Genomic DNA, 20,151 nt, shown 5'->3' on the forward strand with positions numbered 1-20,151 from the left:
CCTTGATATATTTAATGATTGCCCTACTCTGCTTCGCAAACATGTCTGTGAGTTTGTATTGGCGTAACTGCCAACTTTTCTTATTCTGCATTTGTCTTTTATCCTTGAGTTCATGCACTTAAATGACTTTCATTCCGCAACTTCAACATAAGCTATCCTTTCGTTTTTTTTTGTATTTTGTATTTTATTTTGTATATGAAAGATGTGTACATTACGTTTCGTGTGTTTCTGTTTCCGTGCGCCAGCACAAAGGCCGACCCCGGCTGTTCCTGGGCACGCAAATAAATGATTGATTGATTGATTGATTGATTATTATTATTTATTATTATTATTATTATTATTATTATTATTATTATTATTATTATTATTATTGACTCGGCGGGCGCTCCGCTCGCTTGGTGCTGTATGTAGGTTTTCAAGAGACTTCCAGTCTCCTCATTCGTTCCTAAAACTTTTTATGGCACTTTGTATTCCTCAACTTGAATATGCCCCTGTGATTTGGAATGGAACCTGCACATCTAATTGTCAACGTGTACAGCGTGTACAAACCAAATTTTTATCCATATTTATGCATCGTTTTCCCTCTGAGCCTCTCCCGATAACTGTCTCTTTAAGTTACCGGCGAACCCGTTCAGATATTGTTTTCTTATATAAACTGCTTCTTGGTACAATTTCATGCCCGGAACTGCTTGCAGCAATCGGGTTTCGTGTTCCGAAAAAAGCAACAAGGCTTAACCACCCTTTCCACACAGCTGCTCCACTTAGCAGATGTTCTCCTCTTGATAGACTGCAACGCCTATATAACCTTCACTCAGGGGAACTTGATATTTTATGCCGTCCCCTTGGGGGGTTTTTGTCCGGGCTGTTAGCCGTGGCGCACTAACTTCATTTCGACAGTTCTCGTGTTCTTCAGTTATTTTCCGCATGTGTATGTTGTTTTCACAGAGTCTGTTCTCATTTGTTCATATATGTTGTTAGTGCTGCGGGCGTAATCGTTGTATGTACTATGCTACACTTTTGTAGTCAATCATATATATGTTTAAGTGGCCCGGGCGAACCAAATGTTATAGAAGCAAATGTTTCCATAACTTATCAGTTTATGTGAATAGTTACTTTGTTTTTTTTTTGTACTTTGTTTCATACGTTTTTGTGTAATTCATGCTTCAGCCGATTGCTATGGTCATTGTACGCTGTGTTTGTGCAATGTATCATAACTTCGTATAATGTAGTTTGGATGCCACTTTTAATTTTTTCTCTGTGGTATTTCATTCACCCACATTTTTTCCTGGTTTTATATGTGTCAGCCGCTGATGTATTTCAATGCGGCAGTTTTTCTTTGTTTTTTCTCAGTGCGCCAGCACCAAGGCTTCGGCTGTTCCTGGGCACTATAATAAAGGTTGATTGATTGATTGATTGATTGATTGATTGATTGATTGATTGATTGATTGATTGATTATTATCAAGAACGTGCGCACAGAAAGATGAAGTGGTCTGGTGCGAATCAGTTCGCTCAGGAGTTCCGGCGCCTACGTGCCCTATGCAAAATATTGCACAAGCGTGATCATGCTTTGTACCTGGCGTCAGTTGAAGCTAAAGCAACTCATCAGCCGGGAGCCTTCTGGAAGTACATTCATTCTAGATCTAGTACAACGAAAGAATCTATTCGTCTTCTGGATTCCAACGGCGATGAGGTTGCAGATGCGGCCGACTGCTTTGCTCGTCAGTTTTCTTCTTTGTTTGGGCTTAGCGGTGGTAGTGATGATGGCAGCGTCTCTTGTCACCAGGAAGCTCCGCTTGTTTCCAATTGGATGAGAACATCGTGCGGACCAGCATCAAGCGGCTAAAGCCCTCGTTGTCTTCTGGGCCAGATGGTATTCCTGCTGCAATTATAAAAACGTAGGCAAATATATTCGTTCTTGTGTTCACCTCAATATTTAATAACTGTCTCCGGTCTGGCACGTACCCTCGCTCATGGAAAATTTCTCGTGTGTTCCCTGTTTTCAAGTCAGGCCCAAAAACTGACACCATGAACTATAGGCCAGTGTCGCTCCTTTGTTCTGCCTCTAAAATATTCGAGTTATCTCTTCATATGGTCTTGTCTTTCTCACTTAAACACGTCTTCATTCCTAATCAACATGGCTTCATGCGTGGTCGCTCAACTTCCACAAACCTTGCATGCTTCATGGAGCAGGCTGTCCCAGCAGTCGTTGGTAGAAGCCAGCTTGATGCGGTCTACTGTGACATGAGCAAGGCCTTTGATGTAGTCAACCACACGTTATTGCTTGAAAAGCTCATTCTGTTAGATGTTCACGCTTCTTTAGTGGGTCTCATACGTTGCTATCTCTAGGAGCGATATTGCTATGTAAGTGTTAACAGTCAAACATCATTTAGGTACAAAGCAACAAGTTGTGTACCCCAGGGCTCCGTTCTAGGCCCCCTTCTTTTTTCCATTTTCATTAACGATGTTGCTTCTGCCATTCAAAATTCATCTTTTTTGTTGTATGCTGATGATATGAAAATCTTCAGAGAAGTGCGTAATGTTCAGGACTGTAATTCTCTTCAGGCTGATATCGTGTCATTCCATCGTTGGTGCACCAAAAACGACTTAATTTTGAACCCCTCAAAAACTAAAGTTGTTTCCTATAGTAGGAAAACTCAACAGCTGAAATACTCCTACAAAATAGTAAGCACTGCACTGCCGAGGGTGACCGAAATTCGGGACTTGGGAGTACTATTTGATTCTTCTCTAACTTTCTCTTCCCACGTTACACAAATTACCGGACGCTCTCTTCGATATCTGGGTGCTGTTTGCAGGTATTCTAGGGAGTTTAAAAGTGCTCTTCCTTTGTTAAAGTTGTATTCAGCTCTCTGCTTACCTCTTCTCGAATACGGTTCTGTTGTTTGGAATGGAACTTGCAAGTCCAATAGTGACCGCATCGAAAGGGTTCAAAATAAGTTCCTTTCTATCTATAGGCACCGTTTCCGTCATGTACAAGAAGACGCAAATGGCAGCATGTCTTGTCTAAAAAGTATCCCTTCCCTTTGGTGTCGACGAATGAGAGCTGACGTTATCTTTCTTTATAAACTTCTTCATGGTGATATTTTGTGTGATGACTTGGTTGCACTTATCAATGTCAACTTGCCGAACAAACTTTTCCGAAGATTTCGAACGTTCAGAACAGATGCTTTAAGTAGACGACGCTCGTCCATCTGCAGAATACAATGTGCATATAATGAATATTCCGATCGTCTTGATATATTCCAGAGCTCTTTGTCTTTGTTCTCTAATGAATTGAAAACTGTTGTAGCTTAAGTGCCTTTATGTCATTTATGTGCCGTATTTCTGTTCCGTATTTATTCTATGCAAATCATCATCTTGCTTGTTTCTTTTTCACTTTTCCTGATTTTGTGTTGCTTGAATTTCTGTCGGTTTATGTGTCAGTGCTTGTAACGCTGAACTTCATTTTTCCATTTTGAAACTTTCTAACATTTTGTTACAAAACCTTTGTTTTATGTGTATAATCTATCTCCGTCATGTTCATTGAGTATTTGCTTGTGTATTTTCAATTTTTCACGTGCCTTCAACGTTTTGCTGGCCGGGTGTCATGGCTTCTAACACTAGGCTTCCTTTTTTTTGCTGTTTTGCTTTCTGGGATCTCTGTAACTATTTTTACCTTATTGTTTCTTTCATATATATGGTTTTCTGTGTTGTGTTGTCTTGATTTTAGTTTGTTTTTATGAATGCTTGTATATGGTGTACCAGTACCAAGACCCTAGGGTTGTTCCTGGGCACCAAAAATAAAGGTTGATTGATTGATTGATTGATTGATTGATTGATTGATTGATTGATTGATTGATTGATTGATTGATTGATTGATTGATTATTATTATTATTATGAAGTGAAGGCGGTTGCTCCCTGGCGACGCCGCACAAGCCCACCTGTACGCTTTGGCGGCCCGATTTTGCTTCTGTATGTACTCTTTTATAATAAACAACGATTATTATTATGTACAAGCCACCTGACTTTACTCTCGCGTTGCCCCGCGCGCTTGTTGACAATGTGGCGCAGTATATGCAGTAAGCGGATGGCAAACTTTGACGGCTGTAGCCACATTGTCCTGATTGGATGACTCACGGATATATAGTCCAATAATTCGTCAGGAGAGTACGCGGGCGCTGGGGTGACCTACCACTGTGAGAGTAATGCGATGGTTGTGTTGGCATTGATGGCGAGTTTTCGCAGTGAGGTGAAATTCGGAATTTGCAGGTGCCGGAGACAGGCTTACTGTGTCGAGATAGGTAGTTACTGCTTCGATGCCTTGCTGCAAGGTGTCCTGCATTGACCCGGGAGACGAAGAGGTGCACCAAAGATGCACCAAAGCTGCATTGTGTTTTTTGCTTAGAATGCACGTTTGAGGCTGGGGAACGATGGTAGAATGCGGGACAGGGGAGTCATTCCAAGGTAAAAAATATTGGGTGAGAGAATAGCTCACTATGGAGTACCACGCGTAATGAAAAAATTGTCGGATACCGAATCATGGAGACGGACCTTGGCCGTGTGGTCACGCGGAAATGCAGCGATGTATCCGTACATCCTCGTTCCACAGCCGATAGAGGCAAGGGTATTTAGGGGAGGATCATGTGCCAAATCATGTGAGGATCATGTGCCAAATTATTGAAGGCTTTACGGACATCCAGGGTCACTACGGCCTGTATCTGAAAGAAGGAGGAAGTTCAAAGTCGTGTGCTAGGAGAAAAAAGAGGTCCTGGGCAGACACACCCCTGCGAAACGCTTGTTGGGGGGGAAAGAAATCCGGGACTTAAGATAGATCTCACTTCGATTAAAAACCGTCCGTTCCATGTTCTATCCTATGCAAGAGTTTAGAGAGATTGGGTGGAGGTTTTGAAGGTCAGACGTTTTGCCTGGTATTGGCAGTAAATTTATAAACGACTGTTGCCAAGACGCCGGGAGGGTCCTTCTTCCCACTGGAGTTTATAATGTCGAGAAATTGTTCCTTGTTCTTGTGCGATAGGTTATCTGTATAAGAAATCTGATCCCTAACTGGGGCCTACTTCCGCTTCAGTTGTTCTAGCGCTTACTCGAGGTTCCAAAGGGTGGGTGGGTCATCGAGTTCTGCAATGGAGGCGCCCTTGGAGGCAGGATAAAGGCTAGGTTGCGGAAGAGGAATACAAAGGTCATGGAGCTGGGTTTCTAAGGCATCTGAACTCAGCCTAGAACGTGCTTCTCGAGAGTGGAGTGGGCACAAGAGCCACTTGAACCCCAAGGAGTTTGCTGGGTAGGTTCCAAGTTTTTTTTATTCAGGCTGCTGCTGATGACGTTACAGATTTCAGTCCGTTCAATCCTGGCAAGTGCAACGCAGTGCTTTTTGACCTGCTGCATTAATTCAGAGACGGGCTCGGCGAGGCGACTATTATTGAGTTATAAAACAGCGCTGGAAACAGGACTACAGAAAGGGCCCACAGACAGGGCGCTGACTAACTGGCCCGCCTTCAATCTGTGTTGCGACTATTATTGGTTTGGGTGCGAAGGGTGTGCAAGAGTCGTTTTGTTTTCTTCCAGATACAGACGGGAGAAAGGTCCGGGTTGCCTGATGGGGCTGACATAAAACGTTGTTGTGTGGCTCATTTTGGGCCTGCTTGAGTGCTTTAGTCCAATCGTGAAGATCCGCATTCCTATTCGTCTTTTATAATACTGCCACTCTCAAGCGAGACCATACCGGGTGGACATTATTACAGTTCCAGCAGACGGAACAGCAATGGGCCTAACGCTGGTCAACAAAACAAGAACAAAAATAAAACTGTACAATAGACAGGTGCCACGCATTTCCACTTCACAAGCAGTTCCGTTGAGTTTTTCCTCATCAGCATCATGATCATCACCACCACCATTGGTGGTTTCCCTCAAGAGACCCTTGGGGGTTATTACGTAAGACGAGGAACAATAACACAGCCATAACAAGAATTCAGACGATAATACAGAGAGTAATGCAGACATGTAAAGATTGTGAACACTGTAAAGGCATAAAGTTATGTAACTTTCTGGCGTAGTAAAGCCTTCTGCAGTTGGCAATATGGAAAATAATCTAAATTCCTTCCATTCTGCGTTTACTTCACAGTTGAATGCGAATGTGACGGCTCCATCATTTTTTTGTCTTGTGATGCCCAAGTGAGAGTGACATGAAGCAAGATCCTGGATTCTCCTAGGAAGCAAACGCAAACTGGTCGCTACCTTCCATTTACTTTGCCTCATCTCGTGAACCAGAAGGCCTCAGTTATGTCAACTTTATTCAACAGATCGGCAGCCGTTTGTTCTTCGGAATATGCGCGCAAAAGTATTTGAGAGTTGTCGCGAATATCGCGGAAGGTTGTGCCGTTAATCAGTAAAATTTTATATTTAAGCGGTCGGGTACAGCTAGAGAGGGTGATTTGAATAATGTAATGATCGCTGAGCAATTTTTCATCTGTAACTATCCAGTTGATCTTGAATTCACAGCGCAAACAATAAACAAGAACCATAGGGAGAGCACGACACACAGCGCTTGTGTGTCGTGCTCTCCCTATCGTCCTTGTTTATTGTTTGCGCTGTCAATTCAAGATTATGGAACACCAACTCGCCCAAGCATCAACTATAGTTGACAACTCGTGCTACACGGCCTCCATTAAGGACTGGCATGGTCGACTGTTTGTTTGTCAATCTCACGAGTAATGGAATCGGAATTGTTACCAACTGATAGTCTAGCTCTGTTTAAATTCTCGTTAGAGGTACGCCTCAGAGGGGCAGAGTTTGGCTATATAGAAATATTAGCCTGATGAAAAAATTGCGGTGCAGTTTTTCTGCGGCATTTATAAAATATAATAGAAAACGGGGAACATACTGACACCTCCACTTCTTCGGCGAGCTATCCTCGGCTCTTTGAACCGGAGAGCGTTAACTATGGGGGAGGAGGAAAAGGAAAAACAAACCGTGTTCATTAGCCAGGCAATGGCCTACCTCTGTGGGTGGATTCGTTATTCCAGAAAACCAAAGTTCCCTGCAACTGTTCTTGCGCAGGCTACCAGCACAAGCTTAGCCTCCCATTGGTGTTTTTTTAATAGTGTGCCCTGAAAAATGTTTCGTTGTTTCTTGCATAATAATGCCTATAATACATAGTGTTGGGAACGTCAGTACATGATTTCCAGTTTCTTGGGGATGTGCTCAGATGCGTCGCAGGCACCAATGTGCGTTCGTGTTAAGTCATCGTTAGTAATATGCTACTGGAGTTAAGCTCTTATAAGTGACATAGGAAGTTTTTTTGTCTATTTCGGTAATTCTGTAATATATCGGTGTATTTTCCAGGGAAGTTGTGCTCGTCGTCCTCGGGGAAGCTACAGTCTTGCGGGAATACCCGGTGTACAATACCTCCAGATGCAGCGTGGGCTATGCAGGAAGCCCTCCACTGCTCGATGGTGGCGTTGGGAAGCAAGGGGAAGTCTGGGGTGCGTTGGCACGACCGTACGAAACGGTATATGGCGCCAGGATGGGGAGAGTAACCATAGAGGGAAGCTTGTTCGGTGGGGAAGATTAGGTCAGGGTGGGTGGTATGTGGGTAGGTCTGGAGCCGCCGCGAAGTGGTAGCTTCCTTTCAAGAGAGGCGTCAGTGGGGGGGGGGGGGGGGTGGAAGGCTGCAGCGCGTTCGCCTGTAATGGGCGAGAATTTCTGCGCAGCCACTCACTGGGTGTGGTCGATCTCGGGGCAGTAGAGATTGGCCACCGTCGGCCGGGTCTCGGTGTATGAAATCGTGAACCGCGGCGTGAGCTGCTTCATTGCCAGGGACGGCGGTGCGCCCAGGAGCCTAGACGATGAAGATGTAGAAATAAACATGTTTCCGTCATTCCCAATCGTTCTCTAATGTAGCTTCACCAGCGTGTGCTCGCAGACGCTCTGGGCGGCTACATGCTGCGTTGTGGCCACGTTGTTTCGTACAAGCACCACCGTGCCGCGCTCCGTCGGGTCCGTGTAGGTCACCCCGGCAGGCGCGGTTGGGGGTGCATTTCTTGCAACGCAATCACGTCTGGTTTCTGGTCTAGGCTTTCAATGTGAAGAATAGTTCGCTGTCTTTATTACGAATTGCTCTGCAGTTCCATTGGTACACTATCGTGGTGTCTCCCCCCCGATTATTCTTTCCTTTATTTGTTCTATTCACCTTCTTCGGCCGTTTCTAGGCGGCCACGTCTGTTCGCGACCGATGGTTTGAGTCTGTCGGGTACCGTGGGGTCGCAGCGCAGCGCAAGAGAGAAAGTACCAGCGTGGCAGGCTTTCAGAATCGAACTGCCCGTGCGGTGCTGGCGCACCAAGCACGCGCCGCTCGTCTCTTTATTCTCGTCTTTCATAGCCGGCGCCAAGGCGCCGGATAAGAGCGCCAACCAGAGGGCGCTACAGGGCCACCAGGCGGCCGATGAGGCGGTGCGGCCGAGCCCACGTTTATTGTGGTTGCGTTGGCTGTGCCATGAACACTACGAGGCGCGTAGAACGCGGGTGCCGTTCCCCAGGTGTGTCGGGTACCGCGGGGTCGCAAGGCAGCGCAAGAAAAATGTGGTTGGGGAGGTGGCGGCAATCAAACACGGGATTCTTGCGCCGTGAAACCGGCAACGTAACCACTGGGCCGCCCCAAAGGCCCGCGGAGGACGGGGTTAGCAGCGGCAGGGGACGATAACAGGGCCCAAAAATTGGAAAGAAAACAAAAATTATGTTGGAACGCAGTACATAACACGTAGAATAATAAAAAAATACCAGATAGATATTTACACAAGTTCTACAACCAAATGAGGTACTTGTGAGGCGGGAAGAATAAATAAATCGAACAAGGAATTGAGCCCAAAGCGCGCAAAAGCCATCCCATCTTGCCTTTCCAGGCCGCCTCATTACGAGACAGGAGGTCAACTGCACACATGGGTTTAAGAGTTTGGAAATAAATAATAACAGAACAAAAAAGCTTCACCTTAACCCCTCCAAACTAAGCACAACAGAAAACGATTAAAAGATTTTCGCCGAATGAAACAAAAGAGAAAAACCAGGAAAAGAGAACGCTTTCCGTCATCGCAATCGAATTGTACCGTCAGGGGGCTCCGTACCGCAACCAAAAGGTTCCTGTTTCGACAAAATCACAGTCCATAACAATGCCGTTCATGATGTGCAGTCAGCCAGAATATATTCTAGAGGCTGGAAATATTTTCTTTTATGCCTAACTTAAGCCACATGTCGAGGTTTATTTTGGCTTCGCAGAAAAATCGTTTCAAAATCATATATTCACGACGTCCTGCCAAGTTGGCATAGGCACAGTGCGATTGGAAGGCTGATAAAGGGAGGGCAAATGTAGAACAACATCACAGAATACACGCAGTGAAATAATTTTTTATCGGCATTATTACAAATTGATAACTGTTTTCTCTATTGCAGCAATTTGTGAATCAGCACAGACAAGAGCATCATCGAAAAAAAGGAAATTTAAAGCGTAGGATAACGTCATGCTAATCAAGCGTCGCTATAAGAATTAAATTTTCATCGTCTAGAGGAGAGGCTGCTGCTCGCTCCACTGGCACTGCGCCCTCGACACTGGATGAAATTTTCGGTGAAGGAAGTTGTCAAATCTCTCGATCGTACATGGCTCGTCGCAGCCGTCGATGGCAAGATTCGTCACTTTGTTGCCAGCCTTGAGCAGTACCCTTACGTAGACCTGCGGCTTCGCGTCGCCACTTCGAGTGAACGCCTCCAGCATTACGGCGGCCCCGTACGGTGGCCTGGTGGAGAGCGTGTAATTGAAGCCCAGGAGCACTCCGGCCACATTCATGTCGTGGTAAGAGAGCAGCGTAATTTTCTGCGAGGGTGTCGTGTCGTCCTTACCCTGCGTTAGTGACAACCCTTTCACGTCGCCGAACCGCAGCCTGGCCACAACGTCCTTGAGCATGACGCCGGCCATGTTGTCCATCTGAAAGCGCGCGATCCCTTCCACGAGCTTCGTATTAGTCCATTCTAGCAGCTTCAGTTGTCTTCCGGCCCATTCAGGTACCGGCATATTATACTCACGCACAACAAAGAGTGCGTCCAAAACACGTGCAACTACGAAGAAGCGCGGTAAGCCAGACTTCTCGGTTACGTTAGCCATCCTCGCCACGTAGGTAAATACATCACCCACGGTGGCAAGAACTTCCCGCGCCTTTCTGCTCCGGGTAGACGACGTGGCCATAAGACCGGGGGGGACTTTCAGCTCGAAAAACTCGACCGCAGTCTGCTGCATACGTTTTTTGCATATCGCGGTGTACTTGTCAGTGCCATCTGGAAGGGTCGTGATCGGTACGGGCTGCCAGTCCTGGCGATGATTCCATTTCCTCTGTTCGCCGTGTGCTGGGTACAGGCCGTACAGCAGTAACGCGACACTGTCGTAACAGCGAGGCACTGGGCTACTCCGGGCGACGACCTGGGTAATAATAACGTCGAGGTTACTGGAACATGTTCCGCGAAGAATTCGCCCACGCCCAGTTTGCGATTACAAAAACAATACTTTTTGATGAGCACATTCATTTTATAATTAAGACTGCTTTGCCCCGGTACTGTGAAAAATGGCGAATAGTAATTCCTTGACGCTGACGAATGTATTTCCACAATCACCCACAGCACTAGAATGGCTCGGGATGGCACTTACGTGACTAAATTGGATTTTTTATCAATACTTTCTGTTCTCAGTGTGATTTGCGCATCGAGACGTTTTCGAGTACCGCGCTTTTAAATCAGCAGTATCTTACGCAAAATCATTTACCTCCGAATGTACACTGTGTTAACCAGGAATAAAAATGGGGCGTATGGAGTGCTATGGCACGGGTTGGCCAAAAACTCTAAACATTGGTCCTATTTTTCTATCCAAATGTTTCCCTCTTAGATTCGAAAGGAAGTAAGCCAAATTGCAGATGGAACTTCCGTTAGAACTTTTCTTCAATTTTGTTTCCGCTCAAACACCTTCGCGTTACCCTCGCTACATGTACAGTCAACAAGATCAGCAAGTCCAGTTTTCCCGCGGCAATAAAAGCTATTGAATGCAGGATGAGAACTGCAACTATACCAAGCTGCCACATATGATTTGCCAACCCGTGGCGTTTTGAAATTTCGAACGAATTTTTCCGTTACGTATAAGTAGCGGCAAAATAATAACCTTGGAGTTTAGTAGCGCTGCAACAAATTGGTTTTTGTGCAGTACTTGCGCTACTCGAGCAATTGTACACAACCGAATTCTGCGACCGGCGTTTTCGCCGCGTCATTTAGGTCGGCAAAAGTGCCTACGTAGCAAGATCATTCGACGCGGTAATTTACTTGGCCGCGTTGTGCTGCTGAGAACGAGGACACGGGTTCGATTCCCGGCCGCGGCGGCCGCTTTTCTGATGGAATCAAAAAAGCAAAAACGCCCCCGTGTACGACATTTCGGTGCACGTTAAAGATACCCAGGTGGTTAAAATTAATCCGGAGCCCTCCACTACGGCGCGCCTCGTCACCTGCGTTGCGTCGGCGCATTAAACGCTACAATCAATCAATCAATAATTTACTGGGCAGCTAGACGTAGCTAGACAGCTAGATGTAACAACAGAATCAATCCAAAATGACATGAACCACCGCACAGCCCGCCTCATCGAAGACGCGCTCGACGACAACAGCCCCACATTTCCTCTTTTTTCTTTTCCAGGGAACGAGGGATTGGTAAAAATGAGCGGGCGCACATGGTGACCTGAGCAACCATTAGCCAGGAACCTGACCAGCTGCCTCCGATCTTGAGCGATGCCCAGCTGCCTTTTAGCCCCAACTCGTACCTCGACCCCTGTCCCGTCCAGCGCAAACTACTTTCCATCCCACATCGGAAACTCACAAGGCGGTAGTCAGTGCCTGTCCAACAACCATAGACTAAGACGTTACCCACCGAACGTATCAACCACATAGCTTCCGGAATTTACCTGGCACACCCACTTACTCGCCCTACGGAGACTACCCACACATAATCTACATATGGGCATTTGATCGGAACTCGACGTTGCTTAGACCCGCCTTACCAACCCAACTTTTGCAGCGCGTGCTACACTGGCCGAGATTGAGCAGTTTCGCGTGGCTCCTGGAGACCCGTGTTTCGCATGCGGGAGAAGCAGTGACGTCTCACGGCGCACAGCTGGCGTGCCGGAGCCGCCACCGCCGTGACTGGATTGGATGGGATTGGATTGGATTGAATTCGATTGCTAATGCTACTCTTAGCTAATCAAGCTAATCCTAGACGACCAGGAAAGCTGAGAATAACCAGCTGAACCTTAGCTCACGCTACGTATATCCTGGCATAGACGAGCTAAGCCACTGCTATTTTTTTCTAGGGGGCCGAGGCTGGATCACCCTTGTGCAGCGATGAAGCGTCTATCTAGCACTGAAGAAGCCTTGACCACAGCAAGTATGAGCCCTTGAAGAAGCACTGAGGGTGCTTGGGAAAAAAAGTTTGATTCATGCCTTCTTAGGAGACTAAATATAACTAGACGCTGAGTTTGAACGTTGTCGTAATATAAGCGTGCCCAGCAGCTGCACCCGATTTCGGCTGTTTCGCTAACTCAAGACTTTTCATACAAATATTTGGAAGCACCAGTAACGCTATGCCTTACGTTCACTGAAATGTGAACTGCGCCGGGCATTGCGTTCTTCAAGCGCAGTGGGCTAGTATTCGCGTGCTTGGTTTACGTCTTACGTCTGAGGAGAAAGCGCAAATTTACCAACTTTTCTGAAAACATCTTAATCACAACAAATAAATTTTTTCCCGACATCAACCATATAACCTGTCTGCAGAATTAGGTTTATCAGGAAGCCTGAGAACCTGCTTACAACGCTTTATGTACTTGCGCTGTTTTCTGTGTTTCAAAACCTGTAGTTAAGCCGCTTACCGCAATCACTGAGCAGCACCAGGAGCACATCACCTACATTGTAACTCTCTGCAGCATGTAACTCACTCTGCTTGTAATTCGTTCAAGGCCCCAAGCCATCGACACACTACGTACGTACATACCCTAATATAGGGTGAAAACGCCTCTGTACAATTTTTCCTTAAGCGCGTTATTAACCCGCCAATTTCGGAAGAAAACAGCATATCACTCTTGCAATTCCCTCTATTTTTCGGTTATGTGAAGGGCAACTGCTGTGATAGGTTCTCAGCACGAAAAGAAAACATGACCACACTGTTTCGACCGCATCAGTATACTTCCGCTAACAACTTCGCTGTGAAACAATTCTACGACGAATCGTGTCAAAGGACAGACGAATAAATAATCGTACACAATACATAGACGTAAACCGACACACTCGTAACAGCACGTGGATGCTTGACGGAACCGCTCTACAAAGTCCGCGTATCTGCACCATTCGTTGCAAATGTCGACACAAGACGATAGTCGACTGGCGCGTCTGGCAAGTAAATACATTCCTTCTCTTTCCCGCTCACCTCTCATGCTGTTCCTCCCCAGTCTCGTTCCTTCCAAAAAAATACGCAACAGGTTAGGTTTGCTCAAGTCAATTTATATTTACCGCGTTCCACTGCTCCAAGTCGGGTGCCGCGATACCAGCGCTGCCGTACGGCGGACACGCGCGTGAATCGAGGCACCCGACTACAACGTTTATAGAACCGCGTTGCCCTACTCTACGAGTGTTCCAAGCAGAACGCCAAACCTATCTATCTAGTGGAATCTTTCGTTGCTACTGCCGTTAATTTTTTTTTAATTCCGCAAGGTAGCGCGGGCAACAGCGGGCGAGGGTTACAGCAGTATATTTACTATTTTATTGGCTATCGCAAAAAGCAGGCATCCGTAATTTTTTTAATAAAGGAACACTGCAAATATCACTCATGTATTAATTTTCTGCCTCATATTTGCGTAATTTCATGTTCTTGTTAAATAATGTTGACAAGTATGAACATGAACACCGGACTTAGACGTTTAGATTTCGCTATGAGTATATAAGACTATTGCGCAGCAGCTTGGTTGATTTGGCCGGCTAGCTTTATAGACCTGACACACTAGCAAAGTATGTGTTAGTGCATTTTCACATGGTGTAATTTTTTTGATGTTTTGCATGTATGTATTGACCCAAACCAGGCAATAAAAAAAGAGTGACGGACAGACAGACACGCCAAAGTTTTCCCGTTCAAGAAGCCCAAGAAAGACAATCGTCTTTAAAAAAGCGGCTGCACATCAAACCCTTCAGGGGCGTCAGCAGCGATAAGCACTCACCTCCCGCACGTCCCAGCTCAAGAAGTGGCCGTATCGTCTGCGCAGCCACTTTCCCAGAACCCACATGGTCCGGCGGCCCCGCGTGGTGAGCTGACCACGGCCCATGGGCCACACGTAGCCTCGGTTCGGGTCCCCATGAAAGGATGTGAGCGGAGCTCGGTCACCGTGGCGGAATATCACCGCCACATGCACAAGCTGAGCTCGGCCGCTGGCGGCTGCTCCTGTGGGACCTTGGAACCCAGCCAGTGCAGGCACGCCGCCTTGTAGGGCCAGCACCAGGAACAGCGGAAGTCCGATTCGCATGGCTGGGCGAGGAAGGACTACAACCGGCTGGGCTTACCATCGAAGGAGTTTGCGGCATAGGAGTCCTCGAGTCTGCGCTGACCTTCTCAGCATGTCAATTTTCCCGTCGAATAGGCTGCCATAATTTTGGTGTTGAGCGTGAGCGCAGGCCGAATGAGTTTGCGCACCGTCAAAATTTTCCTCTTCCACTGCCAGCGCAGTAGGTCAAACACACCGTATGGTGGATTGGCCATAGGGCATGGTTCGTGTGACGACAGTACAGGAGTCGTTATAAAACTAACGAAGCGACAATATTCCAAGAAACAAAGAAAACGTGATGCGAATAAAACTATTCTTCCCAAGAAAAATTTAGGAGGTGTCGTTCATAGTTCAGTAACTACATTGCCGCGATTCATGCATTGGGTTTGTTTATGTTTTGTTTTTACCGCCCGGCTGCGCCGGGCTGTATTATCGGTGTTCCAAATAAAGCGCACGTTCCATTCTTCCTTTCTTATGCCGCATAGGTTACCTCATTTGATAGTGAAAATGTTTCACCCTAAGGCCACTAGCCTAAACTAGTCTTTTTTTTTATCTACGGTGTTCTCGATGTAAATCGACGATTCGAGAAACACCTGTGCCGAAAGATAAATGCCCGCAGAGCAGACGCCGCAGCATACGATTCGCGGACGCTCGCCTGTGGGCATCAATCTGGCTGCGTTGCGTTCCAATTCGCGGACAGCTTGGTAGACAGCCTACGAAGCAGTCTAACTAGACGTCTAAAGGAATAAAATTGGAACGGCGCCGCGGTCGCAAACGCAACACCAGCTCAGACGACAGCGCCGTAGTAGACATGTTGCTATTTGCAAGCCGCAAGTTTCATAACTCCTATTACCTTTGCTATCACAAACGTTGCGTAATTTAAAAATTCAACAAAGTAATGTTTATCGCTAGTAAACTATGCTAAATATTTCAATAAAATAACAAGTGCTTTTGTTTTAACATTAATACGCAAAAAGGTGGTGATGGCGTCACTTATTAGTTTAGACAGGAAGGTAGCCTGCATCGTTGCTGACTTCGATGCTGTCTCCTCGAAGCAGTCTTCGTTGACTGCTTCGTTCGAATTGGAACGGGGCTTAACATGGCGGACTGTCCGCGAAGACGGCAACGAAGCTGTCTAAACGGAAAATTGTAACGCACCCTCTGTTAACTGCTGGTTCGCCTCCTGTGTATTGTTTGAGTGGTTAGGGGAACAGAAGTTCGCTCCAATAAACTTCTTTTTTCCTCCAAGACGACTGCGTCGTCTTTGGCTTCGAGACAATATTGCCTAGGACAGCTACCACCTGTAAGAGAAAAAAGATATTTTGTGCCTTCCCCAAGAGCAGCGCTAGTATTTAACGAAAAGTATAAAACATATATATATATATATAATAGTTCTGCAGGTAAGGGCCGTGGTCTCACTGAGCGGTCGCTTCTGACATTTATTGAGTGTCGGTAAGCACGGCCGGAACTGGAGATCGGCGAAGAAGAGCAACCGGCCAGGTGCGCAGTCGTGTTTTTCTTCCGTGGAACTGCTCACGCGGCAGTACCAGAACGCTGATAATGATGGTCGGCAACCATTTATGAGGATGATGGTGCCGCCGTAATAAGATGATGATGATGCGCTACCACAGTTCTTTTGGTGAGATGACACGTCATTACCCCGCTACGAAGGGGATACCACTTCAATAGTCATCGTCATCATGCATTGCCACTGAAAGTTTACCATGACAGATCTTGCTTGGTAACAGCGCAAATAAAACAGGACACAAAAGGAAGAAGGAACGGACACAGCGCTGTGTCCGTTCCTTCTTCCTTTTGTGTCCTGTTTTATTTGCGCTGTTACCAAGCAAGACAATGTACCAACTCGCCCAGTCGTCTGCTTTGGCCTAACATAGATGCTCGCGCAAGCGTACGTTCAAGCATCGTGAGGTTTTTCGTACATATTAATTGCAGAGCACTTAGACTCCCGCCTTGTTGCGTAGCTAGTTCGCTCTCAGGATATCTACGGAACCAAACAGAGCCCCACGGCGTAGCGGCGTAACACAACCTTCGAAAAACAAGCGGTTCATATAGTCATAACCGTTCGAACCTCGTTAACAGCTGGCACCTGTCGTACATCTCCTCGTCATTTAGCGAAGAGGAAGCTGCAGGTAGACTTGATGGAAAATCTGTCTAAATAACCGGCAGCCCCCACGTTCATTTATTTAGGAACGCTCCTGGGATTGGTGTTTACGATTGTAATCGAAAGAAAAAATTTAAGCTTTTCCACTCAACGTGAACGGTGTCGGAAGTGCAGAGCAGTGATTTGCCATAATGGGCATGCAGCGCCGTTATCCGCTCACTGCTGCCACCCAAGGCATTTGAAATCTCCCGCATTCGCAGCGCTCGCAAGCCCTCTGCCTGAAACTGCGCCAGCGGGAGTAATGTTCTTTTTGTGCTGGCTTTAATTTCGTATGCTCGAGCCTTTAGTAGTCATTTCGAACACGCAATTTTCTTTCTTGCGCGGCCGCTTTTTTCGCTTACTACCGTAAAAACCGACCCATCCAGCGTTCCTAACTAAATGAACGCGGGGGCTCCCGGTTGTATACAGAGATTTTGCCTGAAATGTATCGGCAGTTTTCTTTGAGCTAAGCAACGGGGACAAGCGCCAGTGGTTCACGAGGTTCAATCGGTTACGACTATATAAACCGCGTGGTTTTCGAAGCCTGAGCGTGACCCCCTGACGAAGGTACATCAGGCTCTACTTGGGTCCCTTATGTCGCTGCTGCGCCGCCTGATTCCGGCAGTCGCATGGACCGTTAGCGAGCAACGACGACAACGCGAGGCCATAAAGTGCTCTGCACTTGAAAAGTGACCCCGGAATACACGCATTCAAAACTGCGCTGCAAGGCTCCGGCTCGTGTGAGCTGCAAGCAAGCACAATAAGAACAGAATTCCCGCTCGGGCTATTGTGGGAAGAGGGCACGCTAGCCCTTCGAAGGCGGGAAATGTGAAATGCATTTTAAAAACCTCCGTTCAATTTATCATCAGAGTAGTGAGATAGGGAGGGCAAGAGAGTGAGCAGTGGCGGCAATGAGCGCATAACGGCGCCGCAGCCTCTCTGGGGAATCAGTGTTCTGCACTTCCGACAGCTTTCACGTGAAGTGGAACTGCCTTAATTCATCGTCACCGTATGGTAGAGGGATAACGCACGCTACATGTTCGGCGCACGTAACGAACTTGTTCTTGTGTTTCTTGCTGCAGCTCTGTTTCCGCTCCCTAAAAGCTTTCAAAGCCTTCCGAGTCCCGACACAACTCACCTCGCGCAAGTGGCCGGAAAGGCAAATGCACGCCTCGCTTTGTTACACTACAGTAATAGTGAAGCACAAAAACCAGCTGGCAAGAGAGATCATTTAGGCGGCCCAAATGGTTCGTTTTGTTTACGCTTGCATAAACATTCCGTCTCTGAGGTTATCGGCCACGGAAATTCTGTTTCTTAAGTTGCCTCTGGATAATTTCAAATCAACCGCACCATGCCTTCGTTGCTTTTTTGTCTATTGGTTTTGTTTTTGCGTGCTTTTTTTTTTATTTTGTGGTAGCACGTTACTCACATTCATCGGTTGCTGCCTATTGTTTCTGTACGAAAGAGCACGCGCTGCGGTCACACGAGGAATAGCTGCATGCGCTGGAGAATGTAATTTCTTGCTGATCTGCGTGTGTTCTGTGCATACATATGAGCGTTTTTAGCAATATATGTTAGTTGCAAGTAGTGCTTGTCCCTGTTGGCCTCTCCAGTCCTTTGTGAAGTTTTATCGGTTTACTCGTTTAGCAGCTATTTGTCATATGGACACCGGCTCATTCATCCCTGGAAGGGAATGATTCGGCTGATACCGCAGGCCGAGCTCACACACACCGGCATTATCCTTCCGGGATATCACCCAGCTCTTCCATGAGCATAACACGCGAAATTATGCTAAGAAGGTACAGTGACATCCTGGCACATTACCGCGTAGGAATAAGAACCTTTCCTCGTCCACACATCACCATGTCTGCAGAAGACATGGTCATCTACCGACCGCTCTAGGGAAACACGTTTCCACGTGGTACAATGGTACATTACCGCACTAGACACATCCGACCTTGTGCACATACAAGTCTAAACTCTGCACAGAGCCATGCACTCTCTACCACATGGTTGTGCCGCTAAACACCAACCCTTGACCCAAACTCAAGCCCCCTATTTAAGCAGTGGGAGGGTTGAATGACAAGCTCCAATTCGGATGACCAACATCATCTTGCAGACCGCGCTAGACAGGTCGACAAGACCCAGGGCTTCCTAGACTATAGCGGTCCCCACCTGGCGGTCAACAAAACAAGTTTGACTGCTCCAATACATGTTTATTCTTCGTCCTCTATGCAACAGTAGCCAATGTTGTAGTCTGGACCGCGTTTCTTGCAAAACGAACACAACTGTAATGTTTTACATGCGGCCTGTTATATTTTCTTTTGCAAACCAAATGTTATATTTATTCTACGCCGATAGAAAGATAGCCCGTAACGTGTTGCCCAGAAGTCAAACGGCTCAGACACCATACCACTGCTGCCTGTGGATGTGATATCGCTGAACTGGTTTTCCCGTCGAAAGAAGAACGGCGACCGCTATTGTAGTAATGTGCAGAAATTCAGAGAAATATGTACTCATGCCTACGCACTCCTTCGCCAGTTGTGTTGGTTCTTCTTTTTATTTTCCTTTGAGAGATAATTTACATTTACACTATTAAAACTATCCAATCAGTTAAGTTCGCCAATTATGCATTTGTGCGCAGACAGAGAGAGTTAAAGGGCCGCCGCCTTCTCACAAGTTTTTATTCCTGTTTCGGTACGGGTTCTCGATGCTTACTTTTATTTTTGTATTCTTGGTTGGAAAGCCGTGTATACCCGTCTGCTCATGCTTATATTTTCGAAGGTGCTTATTACTTCTAAGCACGCGCATATAACTAGTTGCCGGTTTATTGCGCACGAGTTAGGAGTGCAGATATAGGTTTCATACCGTTGCTGATGACGTGTCTGTTGTTCTGGCGGAAGGTTTAAACATGCACGTCCCCCGCCCTAATGCGAACTTTACGGTGCCCTCAGTGGTCGAGTGTATTGGGTTGGGCTGGTACGCAGACAGTAAGATGCCTACGACACCGTAGGGGAATAGGCAGCTCCATGTTTGTCCACAAGAACAAATCTCGAGACCTTCAAAGTTACATTCCAAAGTTACAAAGGGCTAAATGCTAACTGCGCGATCCCCAATTACGAACTAGCGTGTTTTGTTTCGTGCATGTCGTGTACTGCGTCCAGGTTCGCAGGTCCTCCTTCTTCACAGAGTGGAAGGGCACTAATTTTCTTTCTTTCCAAATATATTTGGTGTGTCGGCTATCAGCGCCGTCGCCGAGACCATTACGCTGCGAACAATGTTCGAAGCCAGGTTAAAAGAAGTTGTTTGATAGGCAGAGATGGGCTATAGCCTTCGGTATGTCAGCATGTGGGTTCTGCTTCTTCGGTTACCGCAG

At 46.6% G+C, this 20,151-nt stretch overlaps 1 protein-coding gene across 1 annotated transcript; it reads right to left on the reverse strand.

Annotated features, from left to right (window-relative positions):
• Nucleotides 1-9,567: 9,567 nt before the first annotated feature.
• LOC144180135 (testicular acid phosphatase homolog) lies at nt 9,568-14,596 on the reverse strand. The gene is made up of 2 exons (XM_077708527.1): nt 14,294-14,596; nt 9,568-10,476 (listed from the first exon to the last, which is right to left on the reverse strand). Exons 1-2 carry the CDS (start codon nt 14,594-14,596, stop codon nt 9,568-9,570), a joined length of 1,212 nt encoding a protein of 403 aa, XP_077564653.1.
• Nucleotides 14,597-20,151: the final 5,555 nt, after the last annotated feature.

Source organism: Haemaphysalis longicornis, unplaced genomic scaffold (assembly GCF_048455015.1).
Source record: "Haemaphysalis longicornis isolate Haplotype H1 unplaced genomic scaffold, Haemaphysalis longicornis Haplotype H1 scaffold_4, whole genome shotgun sequence".
Lineage (NCBI taxonomy): Eukaryota > Metazoa > Arthropoda > Arachnida > Ixodida > Ixodidae > Haemaphysalis > Haemaphysalis longicornis.

Excerpts from the sequence above, each read along its gene's own strand:
- LOC144180135 (XM_077708527.1), bottom strand. The coding sequence starts at position 14,596 with ATGCGAATCGGACTTCCGCTGTTCCTGGTGCTGGCCCTACAAGGCGGC. Across the intron at positions 10,477-14,293 it reads TGAGCTGGGACGTGCGGGAG|GTCGTCGCCCGGAGTAGCCC; the intron begins GTGAGTGCTTAT and ends ATTATTACCCAG.